Raw genomic sequence first — 13,934 nt, 5'->3', positions numbered from 1 at the left:
AAAAATCCAAAAAAACTGCTTTGGCTGATACTTTTTACTCCAGGTCCTAGTCCAAAAAAAGAGAATGCATACATTCAGCTGTTTAAATTACAAGGGATGGGGCAGAATTAAGCCTGACATTTACTTCTTACAACTCCCCAGCAACTATTAAGTGTTTAAACCCACTCCTATCTTACCTGAGGGATGTATTACAGAAGGTATTCAAATATACAGAATGCACACTCCTAGCTTAAGGTTTTCCAGGAAAGAAGAGAATCTCTCATTCCTTCATTCCTCATCCTGAATCCCATCAAACTGTCAATTCAGGGGGTTGGGGATGGTATTTTTTTTAAGTTTGTTGGGTTTTTGGATTGTTTGGGGTTTTTTTAAAACACTCAATACAGGCAGACAGTTTAAATCCTCTGCTACATTTGCTCTTATCTACCACTTGTAGGGGTAAAAACAGTTTTTCAGCAACAATTGTATTGTGTGTCTGTTCACAGGAGCACTGAATGTTTGGCTGGATTTCTCAAACTTAAGCATTTGCTTAACATCTTCAGCTTGGTTGTGAGTCAACTGCTTCTTAGAATAAAATACTATGGCTGCTGTGTAAAAGCTGATGTTCAAGACACAATTTCATCTCCTTACACACCATAGTGGACATCTCAGCACCAACAGAAATGAGAAGTAACAAGAAAACACATTTGGGAAAGGATTACATAGAAGACACAGTCAAATAAAACGAGCAGCTGGAGATCCTGTGCACTAAATTACCCTTCCCTTATTTGAAATCTAATATCCAGGCATTTCAAGGCACTTGTGGGCAAGAAACTATGCATCTGAAAAAGATATGGGTTTTTTGAGCTTGAAAACCAGTCTCAATATCATTCTTAAACTGAACATATGTAATCAGAAGGCAGCTGCTGGCTCAAAACAACTCACAAACAGCTCACAAGAAAGAAAGAGAGACAACAGTTCTGTGCTTGAGGAACACAAAGTTAATCTGTTTCTGAAGAGCTGTCTGGCACAACCAGCAGTATGTGTAGTGGAGCTTACATTCCTATGGTGAATGGGCAGCTCCATTTTCCTGGGAATATGCTCCCTGCCAAAATGCCAGCACATATGCTGCAGCATCCCTCCCACGCCTGCCAAGTGAAAAGGGAGAATGGCTATGACTACACAAATTAACCTGTTATTCATGTAAGTGGTCTGAATCTTCTAAACCACTCTTTGTTCTTTCTCAAGAAAATATAATTTGTTTACCTTGCCTTGCAATGTGCAATGTACGTGATGGCCAGGTCTACCTCACTAGACATTGGTATTATTAAAACCTTTTCCAAAAAACAGACATCAAACCAAAGCACAACTGATTCAAAGACTGTGCCTTCCTAGCCAAGCCTGCACTCAAACCTGTTCAAAGCCTCATGACATTTTCCCATGTAACTGTCTCACAGCAGGTTAGCAGCTGTGGGCCATGTTCCATTCCCATTCTACATGCTAGTAAAACAAAAAGATATTGTATCTAAAGACCATCAAAACTGTGCAGCAGTAAGAAACCTTCAGAAGCTTTTCTATCTATTAATTACAGATTCATTTGTGCTGTACTTGTATCTTTCTGTAATTGCATCAAGGTCTGCAGCCCCAGTGTAGTGTGACAAAACAGATAAACAGAGCTGCAGAGATAAACAAGCCTTTCCAAAAAGCTGCAGACAAGAGTGCTCCTCTCAGCTTAACTTGCTGATGGCTTTGTCATTTTTAATAGCAATTCTGGCAATATGGCCACCCCTACTACTTCAAGTCAAAAGCCATCTTTTTGATGTCCACACACAGAGATACAAACATTTATAACACTTCTGGTTTCAACCACCTGAGTTCAAATCATCCATATGGGCTGATTCAGGTCAGTGAAACTCACAGCAATAAATTCACTTTAATATTAAATCTGCTTTGCTGATACCTTTACCAGGGTTCTTTGAGCTCCTTAAAGCCCTCACTCAGGACACCTGACTCCCATGCACATTCTCCCAAGGAAACAGCAAGTGGGACAATACTTTCATACACTGCACTGACTGGTTTGAGAGCCAAGACAAAAGGCTGAGAAGTTGTAAGGATTAATATCAGGCAGGAAACCTTTCTGGCATTGCACAACAAAGACTATAAACCTGCAGGTCCTGGGGGCCAAACAGCAGACATGCAAATCATCTACAACACCAGTGACTCCTCAGTGCAGTCATGTTCATTATTAAAAAAAATATAATTCATCATCATAAAAAACCCCACCGCAAACAGAAAACAACAGATCCCCTATTCTCTCTCCTCTAGATAAATAAAAGGTGGAACATGACAAATACATGGTTTTCAGCCCTCAATCATTTCAAAAAGCAAGCACTGAGTTTATTCTAACTCAAAGAAAAATATTGCACTGCACCTGCACAAAAAAGCTACATTTGTAACAAGCAGGCGCAAAGCCACAGCACATCTGATTGTCAATGCTTTGAGTACTTTCCAGCATCTTTTGCTGAAGTGCTAATGGGTGAAGTGCTTGATTTTAAATTACTTTATCAGAGTGCATAAGAATAAATTAAGCCAGAAACACCAGTGCCTAATGCAAATAGAGTTTTACTCATTTTAAAGAGATGTATTTAATTTGAAAGCATGTTTGTGTATCCACCCTACCTCATACATCTGAATGACTCAGCAATTACCCACAAAAACAGATGACATTATTTTAAACCACAACATAATGAACCATGTCCATTACCAGTGAAATGTTTCCAAATAAAGCATCTTAGAAAAATCACCTGCATGCCACAGGCTTCACAGACCTCAAGACAACAGGAAACAAGTTAATTTGTGTTTTCTGCAGTGACACATTATTTTTTTTAAGCTGAAAAAATCCAAAATTCCAATCAGCTCAGGAATTATGGAGATTGAATTCTAAATTACTGAAAGTCCACATGGTAAAACTCTGTCTTAACTAATGCAGAGAAGCTAGTCAGACATCAGCTGCAGCAAGGACAGCAATCCTTGCTGTGAGTCTCTCCTGAAGAGGGGATCATTAAGTGACTGATACAGTAATGAGGGAGCTGGAAATGGCTTTGCATCCAGGAGGCCCCAGATCAGCCTGGTGACAAGCAATTCATCTCCTCTAAATGTACCATTACTCAGCAGGCACTGCTCACTGCTCCTCACCCCATGTCCAACAGGCAGAAATGCACCAGCCCAGCCACATCTCCCTGGCGCCTCTGCCACCACTGCCAGTAACTCTCTCGAGCTGAAAAGCTGTGAAACAATCCCTCAGGAACACAGGGCAACAAACACCAACACCACACAAGCTGTGCTGCAGTGTGGAAAAGCAAATGTCACACAGGATGAGCAGGGCACCCAGCACAGGACACAGGAGTGTCCATCACTGCTGACTCCAGCTGTGGCCAGGCAAGCACAGGGCTACACACACAGGGAGGGGGACAATAAATATATATACAGGGAGTTTCTGCACTGAATGCCCCAAAGAGAGAAACCAAACTAAATTAAGACTAAATCCATGCAAGAGCAAGTCTGACCAGTCCCCTGAGGTGCTCCCACTTTTACTGTTTGGTATCTGGGTTTTACTGGTTTGGCTGTTGATGAGTGGTTCCTGTAGGAGACAGCTTGCTCTGGCATGTTGGTTACATGCAGACACTGCAGCCCACTTGCCACTTAATTCTTACATTGCTATGCAAAGAAAGTGCTGCCCTGTCCAGGGAAAGACATTGCATTTTCTGCCATTTCAGTTTCTATAACCATCTGTTTCCTTACACACACCAACGTTCCTTCATCTATTTCTTCTTCTACCTTTGCACCTCTGAACATTAAAAACCAACAACGTGCATCAAGTCATAGCTTGCCAAATAAACAAAACTCTTAAATGTTGTTGGCAGGTGAATGAGATTATGTCAAAAAGCAAAAAACCACAAATTGTGCATTAAAAGGATTCACATATATATAAAGGATTCACATATATAGGTTTTTTCATTGTTGGCCTGTGGGAACCAGAAACTTCTAAGCAACCAACATTTACAAATTAATTTGCTATTGTTGCTAGAGTAAAAATCTAGAACTGCATTTTCAACATAAATTTCAGGTGACTGAATGTCACCAAAATGTACTAAGATCAAAGAAGTATCAGAGCAATAAAACATATTGTAGTAATTTCTTAAGAGTAAATTTCACAACCCACAGCTAAAACAGTTTCTTTACAGAATAATTTTTTGAGGCACGTGAGAGTTTTACCTCCAGCAGCTCAAAAAGATCCATTTGTCATCCAAAAGCCAAGTCATGCTCACACATCAGACAAAACCCACATGATGCACTCAAGGATGGTATTGTGTTATATTACAGGTGTGTCTAACCCACATAAGGAAGCTTTTGCAAGGCTAAGATTGCATTAAACAGTTGTCTTAATTATTCTTTTAACAAGCTGATTTTCAGAGGGCAGCCTTGTTTTTAGGCAGAAGTATTTGGGCTCATATGTGCTAAAACAAACTTTAAAATCAGCTGCCTCAGTTTTGGGACTTAAGAGAAAATAGTCAATAGCAAGTAAAGAATCTGGAGTATTCCCAAATTCAAATCAAACTAAAGCCATGGATTACTATGAGATATATCAGAAGAACTGGCCAAACCTGTATAGCTGAAATGATTCATAGTTCTCACAAACAGAAGAAAAAAGGCTGTACCAGCTCAGCAGAACCAAGGAAAGGCTTTATTTTAAATACTACATTCACCAGCTCCAAGCAATTTTTACAGAACACTGAGGCTGTCACTCCATGAGGAATAAAGAGACCATAAAAGAGAAAAGAAGAAAGAACCTAGCAAACACCATGCCTATTAAATTTCTTGTAAGGAAAGCCACAAGAGGAAAACAGTGCAACAAAAAGGACATCAGAGAGATCACAGTGCTATATATTTTGGGAATGCATGTTTAGCCAGAAATATCTGATGCAGTTAAAGCATTAAGACTGTTCTGAGCTGACCTAAATTAGCTATCAATGTGTTAGAAGCACTGAAGAAGCTGCTGTAGTTTAGGGTTTCTTGGTATCTGGCTTCTCTACTTCATGCACTGCAAATCAGTACAGAACTCAAACATCAGCTATGGAAGTGAAAAAAGCTTCAGGGCAAAAAATCAAGCAGTGCTGCTGCTGCTGCTACAACAATGACAATTTCAAGTACATATCTGGAGATTCTAGTCTAAAAAGAATGTTCAACAAGGTACATTTGTGAAAACAACCATGGATGCACAGGTAAGATGCAGAGAAGGATAGGGGTATACAAACTGTATATATTAGGACTGCTGTAAACCACTGACATCTACAGATAGGCAAGAAAAATGCAGAATAACCTATAACAGAACTCTGTATGCAGTAACTCTTAACTTATACTTCAAAATCTATATTTAATTCACTTAAATTTTTTCATTTAGATTTTCCCTTTTGTGCTGCTTTTGGTTGCACAAGAACCATAAACAGTTTATACACATTTACACAGGAATGGCAGACATTTATCTCACGTGCTCAGATCACTTTGACTGAGGTATTTACATCCCAGATGATACTTAAGATTTCCCATTCTCCATTTTTTCATTCTGTATCATATATTTAGGCTTAGCCAGTGCTCTCTACATGGTTGAGATCTCCAAGGTCTGGCAGTGCCAAACCTTTGGATGTAGTAGCTGGTTTTCTGACAGCCCAGTAGTGAGTGAAGTAGTTGACAATTTTGTAACTTAATGTAAATCAGTCATAATAACAATCCCCTCCATGGGCCACCTACATAGTGCTCTGATAAAATCACAGATCCCAGGAAAGAGAGAAGTAGATTGTGCAGTTTCTTACCTGCAGCTCCTTTGAGACTCTCTCTAAGTGGTTAGTTATCTTTTTTATTAGGTCACTATACATCTGTTCCGAATGCTGCTGGCATACACACTTATACACACAACTGCAGAAACAAATACAGGAACAAACAATGAACTTACAACAGTTTGCAATGAAAGGTAACACCAGAACATTTTGTTCAAGTTTTAATTTAGAGGATTATAGAGTTAATTGAATGATTGTTGAACTTTTAAATACAGTTCTAAGGCTGGAATGAGCTCCAGCAGGCTCTTAGAGCTCCCTGGAGGCTCCAGGGTGTCCATCCCATTCCCCCTCCCCAACTTCATTTTAACTTACAATGACTTCTCTTACAGTGCACTTCCAAACAGCCAGGACATTTCTGTCAACAGCACACTCCTACTTCTGCTTTTGTCTCTCCTTTGTGAATAAAGTCTCCATTAAAATAAGCAGGTTTAACAATTCTGTGAATATTCTAGGGCAAAACCCTCACTAAAAGAAGGGGAATGCTGACAAGTATCATAGAAGTAGCATGAAAACTATGGAAGTGTTAAAAAGAAATGGCAAAAGTTCTACAACTACAGACCCAACCATGCTTCTCCATTCTTTCTTCATTTCTTTCTTAAATTCTAAGAAATTTCTACAATTTCATAATGAAGAAAAGTGCAGAAGAAGGACTATAAAACTAATTCTGCATTCTACAGCTCTGCTGTGTTATGTCTGATCTTCAGTGCCACCTTTGATTCCTAAGAACACTTTATTGCTTTCATATTGCAATATAACATCTGCAAAACAAGGCTATTCATTGAAGACATATTTACACAAGTTGTAAAACAAATACATTTATTATTTTCAGCAAGATGTTATTGGAGTAGTCCTCACTGTCAGGACTAACACCAACATTCATCTGTACCAAGCAGCTTTTACTCCTCAGTCAGCATTTCAAAATGTGTCTGCCAAATGCAAGAGACCCAGGGAGACTTCACCTGGCATCCAGGGCAAGTCACATCTCTCTTCTGTTCTGCTCCCCTCTCCATTCCTCTGCACCAAGAACTGGGACAGCAAGCAATTTAGGCCAGAAACTGCTCTTAGGACATGTGCAAACAAATGATTTCCAGGGAGATCCAGACCCCAGCCTTGAATTCTGCAGGCTTTAAATGGCCCCAAAAGCCCAAATGGGGCTTTGGGACAGCCACACTGTATTTCTGTAGGGAAACTGTGACTCTCCAATTCTCTACTGAGAAGATGGCACAAAAACATTCAAACTACAAAGATGGCAAAAGTCTGCTTATTTGGTGAACTATGTTATTTGTTAAAAACCAAAAAACAACCTACACTTCTCATATTATTATATTTTAAAAATACTGAGCATCTCTAGTTTGCTATTATTTATATATTGTCAGTCAAGGACATTCCTTTTCTTTCATATCAAGTCCACCAATAGCAGATCCTTTATTGAAACATGCCAATGCAAAAGATATTTTGGTATAATGCTTTTAGCTAAGAGCACAAATATCAGTTTGGTTTAGATCAAAGAGAGAAACACTGATAAGAAAAGTGAGACTGATTTTTGTGATCTCTTACAAAATCAGCCAGCTGGGTAACCCCAGCAGATGGCCAGCCATTTGTTTGCTGCACAGCTAACCAGCACACAGCCACTTCCACAAGCTGACTGCTTTATTTGTATGCAACTACACTGATATTTAAAGAACACTTCTCCTACTGTTACACACACTATTGCTGCCTCTATTTCTGCAACATGTTCTGTAGTCAAACACCAGTCTTCCCATGTACACACAGGGTGTGTTTACATTTGATTTGAACACTTCTACTTAGAGGTTCCTTTTCCTTCTGAGATCCTGTTTTCAGTTCCTGACTGTGGGCTAATCCTGTGAATCACCCTTGCCCTGATGTTACCCAAAAGAAGTCACAAGCTTGTTAGTTCTTTAACACAACCAAACACCTTGGGAAAAGGAAATCCCAAAAAGGACTTTAAGAGGGTAAGCAGTGGATGAATATCCAAGCTCTCCTGAGGAACAGAAAATTGCACTGCACCTGGGAGGCAGTGAAGGCTTCCAGAAATACAACTCAGCTGCTCATATTTTCCTCATCTCAAACCTTCCTTCACACCTCTCTGCCAATTCATCCAACCCTTTTATGACAGGAAGTGACAATGCACAGGCAGGCTTTGGATTCAGTTGAAAACAAACACTAATGACACTTTGAGAGTTTACAGATAAACTGCTCCATGGTAAATATCTGCACACACACCTTGGAATTTATCTCCCAGTTCTCACTGCTGGGGAGTAAACACCTACAGCTATCAGTGACCATGTCAAATATAGCAAATACCCAAATATTTGGGGATCTAATAATGTATTTGAGTTTGCATTATAGAAAACTCAATTTAGTCAGCACAAGATGACCAAGAATACTACTGGAGTTTCATTATAAAGAAAGAATATATACATGTAGCTGTTTGAACCACTTCAAGAAACATTCCACTTTTCAGACTAAAGAACTGGCTTAGAAACAGAGAAGATCTAAACTCCAAGTCTGCTACAGATTCTCAAAAATACTCCAAGCAAACATCCTTATTAAATTCAATTTTTTTTAAAATATCAATTATCCTTCCCTTTTCAGTCTATCTTGTCGAGATTCTCAATCAAAGCAACAGTCTAAAAATATTTTTAAAAACACCAAAATCAATCCCCTGGCTGGAAGAGGCTGTGGCAGAGTAATTACAACCCCAGACATAATTTTTAAAGGAAAACTGACACACCAGCTTTACCATTAACACTAAACTATGGAAAATCTTTCGCTTTGGTAATAGTAAAATATATCCAACAGATATCCATGCATCATTACAGTCCTGCACCGAGTGCCTCAGATGTAAAAGGGGGTTATCCAGGAGAAACTCAAAACCCAGTATTCCTTCAGTAAATAAAACTTTTGAGGAGATGACAAGGATGAAGTCCAGTTATCTGCAAACCATAACTAGGTAGAATTAAACAATTAACTTTGAACACCTACTCATGATCAGAGATCACTTTTGAGAGATCTCTTACTGCAGGCTGTTGGCACATTGGGGATTTCAAGCTGGGAAAGGATTCTGATTACTCTTAATTCAAACAGCCATCTGAATTATTTATACACATGATGCTTGATCTCTGAGTCCTGATAAAAGCAGTTCCAAAAGTTTACAGGGGAAAGAAGAAGTTTCTTGAGTTTTCAATGTGAACTAAGGGGCAAAACTGAACACCCGCCTTTCTTAATCCAAAGTTTTAAACTGCAGAGTGACTAAAAGGAAGTGGCCACGAGATAACAGAGCTGAAAGTCTCTGAAACCAGCCATCAGTGACTGGAGCTGGCAGCATTATTCCACAGAGGGCAACACTCTGGTGAAGAAAAGCAAGACAGCAGTGGCACAGTTGTGCAAGGGCCAGGGGTTTTAGCAGCAGCCTGGGCAGTAAATCCAGAGCAGTCATCCACTTTCCATCCTGTTCACCAACACCCTGAATATCTGCCACCCACAGAACAAACATCTGCATTTTAGTTCATCTCTTAAGGAACTGCCAGGTCTCCAGAGCATTTAGCACTCTGGTTTGTGTGATGGGGAAGCAAACCCTCCACCATCCCCAGCACTGAGCACTGGTGTAGCCTGAAGGCAGCTCTGCTGTGTGATTGGATCCCTTTCAAACCAAACTGCAGCTCCAAGACAGCCCAAGCTTCTCCAGACAAGAATGGAGATCCAAAGGAGTGTCCTTCAAACTGCCTGGCACTTGGCAAGGGGAGAACACACCACAACACCTCAGGGAACACACACAAATGTCAATTTACATCAAAGGACCTTGGCACCAGGTGCTTCTATTTCCTTTGCACATCAACCACACCAAATTGGTTCCTATCAGCTATCACCAAGAAGCCTTCTGATACATTAAGTCAACTGCTAACCATGCCAATTTCTTTGGAGAAAAGGATGTTGAGTCTTTAATACATTTCCTAGGACACTACACTAAGCAACTGTGATGGGTTTATTTTAATGCTAGTGTTTTCAGCACTTCTGCATTTTAATTCTTTAGCATTTATTCCCGTTAACATGGAGATATATATCTATTATTCACTCTAACCATTTAAACATTACTGTATTTCATATAACTTTCCAATTTGTCTCCCCAAAATATGACATATGCATAAACAACAAAATCAAATAAACATTTCCTTTTAAAGACAAAATAAGTTATGTAGCATTTAAAGTATTTCCTTACCTGTATATTTGTTCATAGGAGATAGGGATGTAGTCACCAGGACTCTGAGTTAAAAGCTGATCTATGGCACTGTCCAACTTTGGCCAATATGTGCTCTTATAGTCTTCAATTGTTATAACATTCATTACTGCAAGAAAAAGACAAGAACAGATTTAGTAACTTCACCTAAAAGCCCAGCAACAAATGAACACACTGTGATTTCAGATCACACCAAGAACATGGCCAAAAAACCTGGGAACAACTCACTTCCACCTAATAAATAACCTAATCTAAAACTAAAGCTCAGACTTACATTTGTACCTTTGTATTAACAAAAAATAAAATCAGAAAACCTGCCAAATCAGCGCTTTGGTATTTCCCTGGGGCCTAAGTAACATGGAAAAGCAAACTCCTGGGAGTTGTAACATGAAAATATAATAATAAAAATTTATAAAAAGATTAGTTCAGACTAATAAATTATGAAACTTTGTGGCAGTTCAGAACCAATCATTAACCTGGCATCTTCACATTCATGAGGACAAGCTCTGGCCAAGACTGGTAGGTTTTGAATATTCCTTCCCAGCTGATGTGTTCATTTCACAAGTCCCAGGTGGCACCAGCAGCTTCCTTGGTCTAAAAGATGATGCAATTCCCTCTGCCTTCCACTGCAGTTAGGCTTCCAGGCAACTTTTCTGAATCTGCATTACAGTTCCCCCCCAGCAGGGACAATTACCGCAGATAAAGATCACCAGAGGGAAGAACAGGAGGTTTAAATTAGGGTTCCCACTGCTCCCTGAGCTTCCTCCTGAGCTTCCCAACTGCCCCTCCTGCACCAGTGACTCAGGGCACCTTCCCAGCCACGGGAGGGTTTGGATTTCTCTCTTTTCAGGGAGGATTTCTGAACCATCCACTCGTGGCTCAGCTCCAACACGTTCACACCCTCCCTTCAGGGCCTTACTCGCAGCACTTCCTCACTGCCCTGTCACAACACCACAGCTTCACTGCACCCACTCAAAAAGCCCTCAGCAACCACCAGCACCTCAGTCAAATCTGTGATTTGAATCAAAGCAAATCTATCAAAACAAAAATGGATCAAAACTATCCAGCCTAGGAAATCTAGAATAACTTCTTCATTTGAACTCCACTAAATGGAACAGAGAATAAAGATACTTCTCACCCCACACAGACCATTTTAGACACAACACTGGAAAGAAATATTTTGGTTAGCAATGAATTTTAAATATGCATTTAAATGTAGATTCACTGATGGGTTTGAGAAGCAATATTTTTGAAAGGTATTTTCAAAGGGATTGAAAGGAGCTGAGTGAGTGAGTCACTTTTGGCAGCATTATAAGGAACAATTGTAAGGAAATTGGCATAACAGTTATGAGTATCATGAGGAAAATAAAAGACTGTAAAGAGAACATGGAATAGAGAGAGGGGTGAGACAAGGAGGTGTTGGAACTCTATCTGCAGGAGCAAGTATTACAGATCTGTGTGCTGTGTTAGGGTATTTCAGCCAGAAACTGCTTAGAGGAGGATGTTAGTGCAGCACTCCTGCTCCTCTTCATCCAGCTGCAGCCATTGGTGCCCTCTTGTTTCACAGCTGTTACAGAATCAGATCCAGCTAACCTAAAAATGTCTGAGCAGTGAGCAGGTCCCCTCTACCTGGGCTGCAGGACACGGCCCCAGGAGCCCAGGCTGCAGTCTGACAGGCCATCACTGTTTGCCAACGAGAGAAAATATTAAGCTGAAGTCAGCATAAACATTAGACCCAGTCTTGCTTTTAAGATTTCAATGTATAATCACACCTACATCTGGTTTAACATATTAAATGAGCCCTATTAATTTGAAAGAAAATAGTCAAGTAAGATAATTTTAACAGGCTGTTAAAATAATTTTAACAGGCTGTTGAGATATTAATTTTTTTACAATATGGAAAAAGAAAGCAGCAGCAGACAGGAAGGTCTGCCCATTAGACATGCTGCACAGGTAAAGGACAAAACACTTTCACAAAAAGCCCCATGAGACTTGCACAGAAAAGTCTGCATAGAAAATGTACTGATAATTTCACAGTAACATTCCAGAAAAGCTTCATTCTCATTCAAAAGTCTCTTACAAGTACTATGTAATTTGATTTCCACACTTCAGTTCTGAAACTAAGCCAACCACAATATTTACATAGCTAAAAGTCCAAGACTACAAACACAGCAATCACTATTTTTATTCTTCTAATCCAGTAAACAAAGTACTTTAAAATTTTAATAACTATCACAAGTTAGTAAGGTCCTTTTTCTCCAGGCAGCTCTTACACACACACAAGTGAAGGGTGGCCTGAAGCCCCTCCAACTACAAACTCTGCAAGAACATGGCTGAGATCAGCAAGGAAGGAATCAGATCCTTAGCAAGGAAAGACAGATTGCCCTTTAATTTTTTATTTTTCTCTCTTTTTAGGACGTCATGCTTAAATGCTTATCCCTACAATAGGTGTCCAAGATTTAAAAGAATTTGCCCAAGAGCTTCCATCCCCAAACTGCAATTTAGTTGGTTTCTGGGAAGTGACAGTGATATTTTGTAAGAAAGCATGCTAGAGTGCTGGATTTTATCCAACCCCAGCAAGGCTGGGGGGTGGGGCTGGGAGAGAAGTCAGTCCAACAGAATCGAAAGAAGTCAGTATTTTCCAGAGAACTCAGCATTTTCTAGAAAATTATTAAAGACTTCACAAGTAAATCTTGAGCAACAACTGCTGCTTTTCCATACAAAAAAAAAAAGTTCAAAAAGAAAACTTTAGGTGAAATGCAGCAGTGAAAGCATTTCAGTAAAAAAGAATATGCATGAGCTATCATAACCTAGATATATCAGTATTATAGTCATAATGGAACTGCTTCAACTACAAAATTCTTTGATATCAACTTCAATGAAAAGAATGGCAAAACCCACTAAGACTAAAAAAAACCACAAAAAACATAGCCCATCAAGAGTAGGTACACATTCCCCATGAAACTGGTAATAAAACCTTACACACATTCACTTTCTCAAATCTGTAGCTAAAAAGCAGGAGACAGAGCAGGATGGCTGATCCAACTTACTGCCAAGTATGCAGACAGCAGTCTGACAATTATCTGTCATTTATTCTAGCAATAAAAATGAAAGAAAGCAACAAAGCATCTTCCAGAAGCTGCATTTCATCTCAGCAAGTGAGATACATGAAACTTTACTGCTCAATTAGCAGTGCACCCTACAATGCTCAGTATTTTGCTGAAGTGTACAAACTCTTCAGGCAGCTGTCCAAGAGTCATGTACAGACTGTGGCCCTGTGCTTTCCTGTTTCTCAGCCCCCATGTGCATGTTTCCACAAGAGATTTTGCTCTGCCCCCCCTGCCTGACACATCCCAGCATACATTAGCAAGTTTATGAGTTTGCCCCGTGGTTGGCTTCCAATTCTGTTCTATTTTTATAACCTGTTTCTCAGCCTGCATGAAGGCTGGGTAGTAAAAGTAACTTTTTCTCCATCAGACCATTGCCCACGCAGCCGTGCACACACACTGCACTGAGCAAGGTTATGCAACAGGGAAGGCAGCAGATGCAGTGGATGTGCCAGTGCACAGCCACATGTGCCTGTCCCAACAACATTTACAACCACCCCTCCTTGAAAAGGAGGAAAGGAACAAAATGGAAACTCTTCATTGCTCACCTCAATCAGGTTATGCTGCAATTACTATTAAGGAAGAGTTGTTCTTAAAGCACTAAAAGTTCTTCACCTTCTTTTCTCCCTCATGAACTTTGAAAAATACTCTTCCCAACACTACTGCTTTATCAATCCACAGCTATGACTGACACTGAGC

The 13,934-nt window shown here is 39.8% G+C and overlaps 1 protein-coding gene across 2 annotated transcripts in view; it reads right to left on the bottom strand.

Annotated features, from left to right (window-relative positions):
• Positions 1–13,934, bottom strand: part of CACUL1 (CDK2 associated cullin domain 1) — a 40,321-nt gene that overhangs the window by 24,047 nt on the left and 2,340 nt on the right. For both annotated transcript variants that reach the window (XM_064717050.1, XM_064717051.1), the window contains exons 2-3: positions 10,111–10,237; positions 5,847–5,949 (exon numbers count right to left, since the gene is read on the bottom strand). In XM_064717050.1, coding sequence (XP_064573120.1) covers positions 5,847–5,949; positions 10,111–10,237 — 230 coding nt within the window. The remainder of the gene's footprint in view (positions 1–5,846; positions 5,950–10,110; positions 10,238–13,934) is intronic.

The sequence above is a fragment of the Zonotrichia leucophrys genome, chromosome 6 (genome assembly GCF_028769735.1).
Source record: "Zonotrichia leucophrys gambelii isolate GWCS_2022_RI chromosome 6, RI_Zleu_2.0, whole genome shotgun sequence".
Classification (NCBI taxonomy): domain Eukaryota; kingdom Metazoa; phylum Chordata; class Aves; order Passeriformes; family Passerellidae; genus Zonotrichia; species Zonotrichia leucophrys.
Note: the sequence above shows the minus strand (reverse complement) of the source record. Positions and strands in the feature narration are given on the sequence as shown.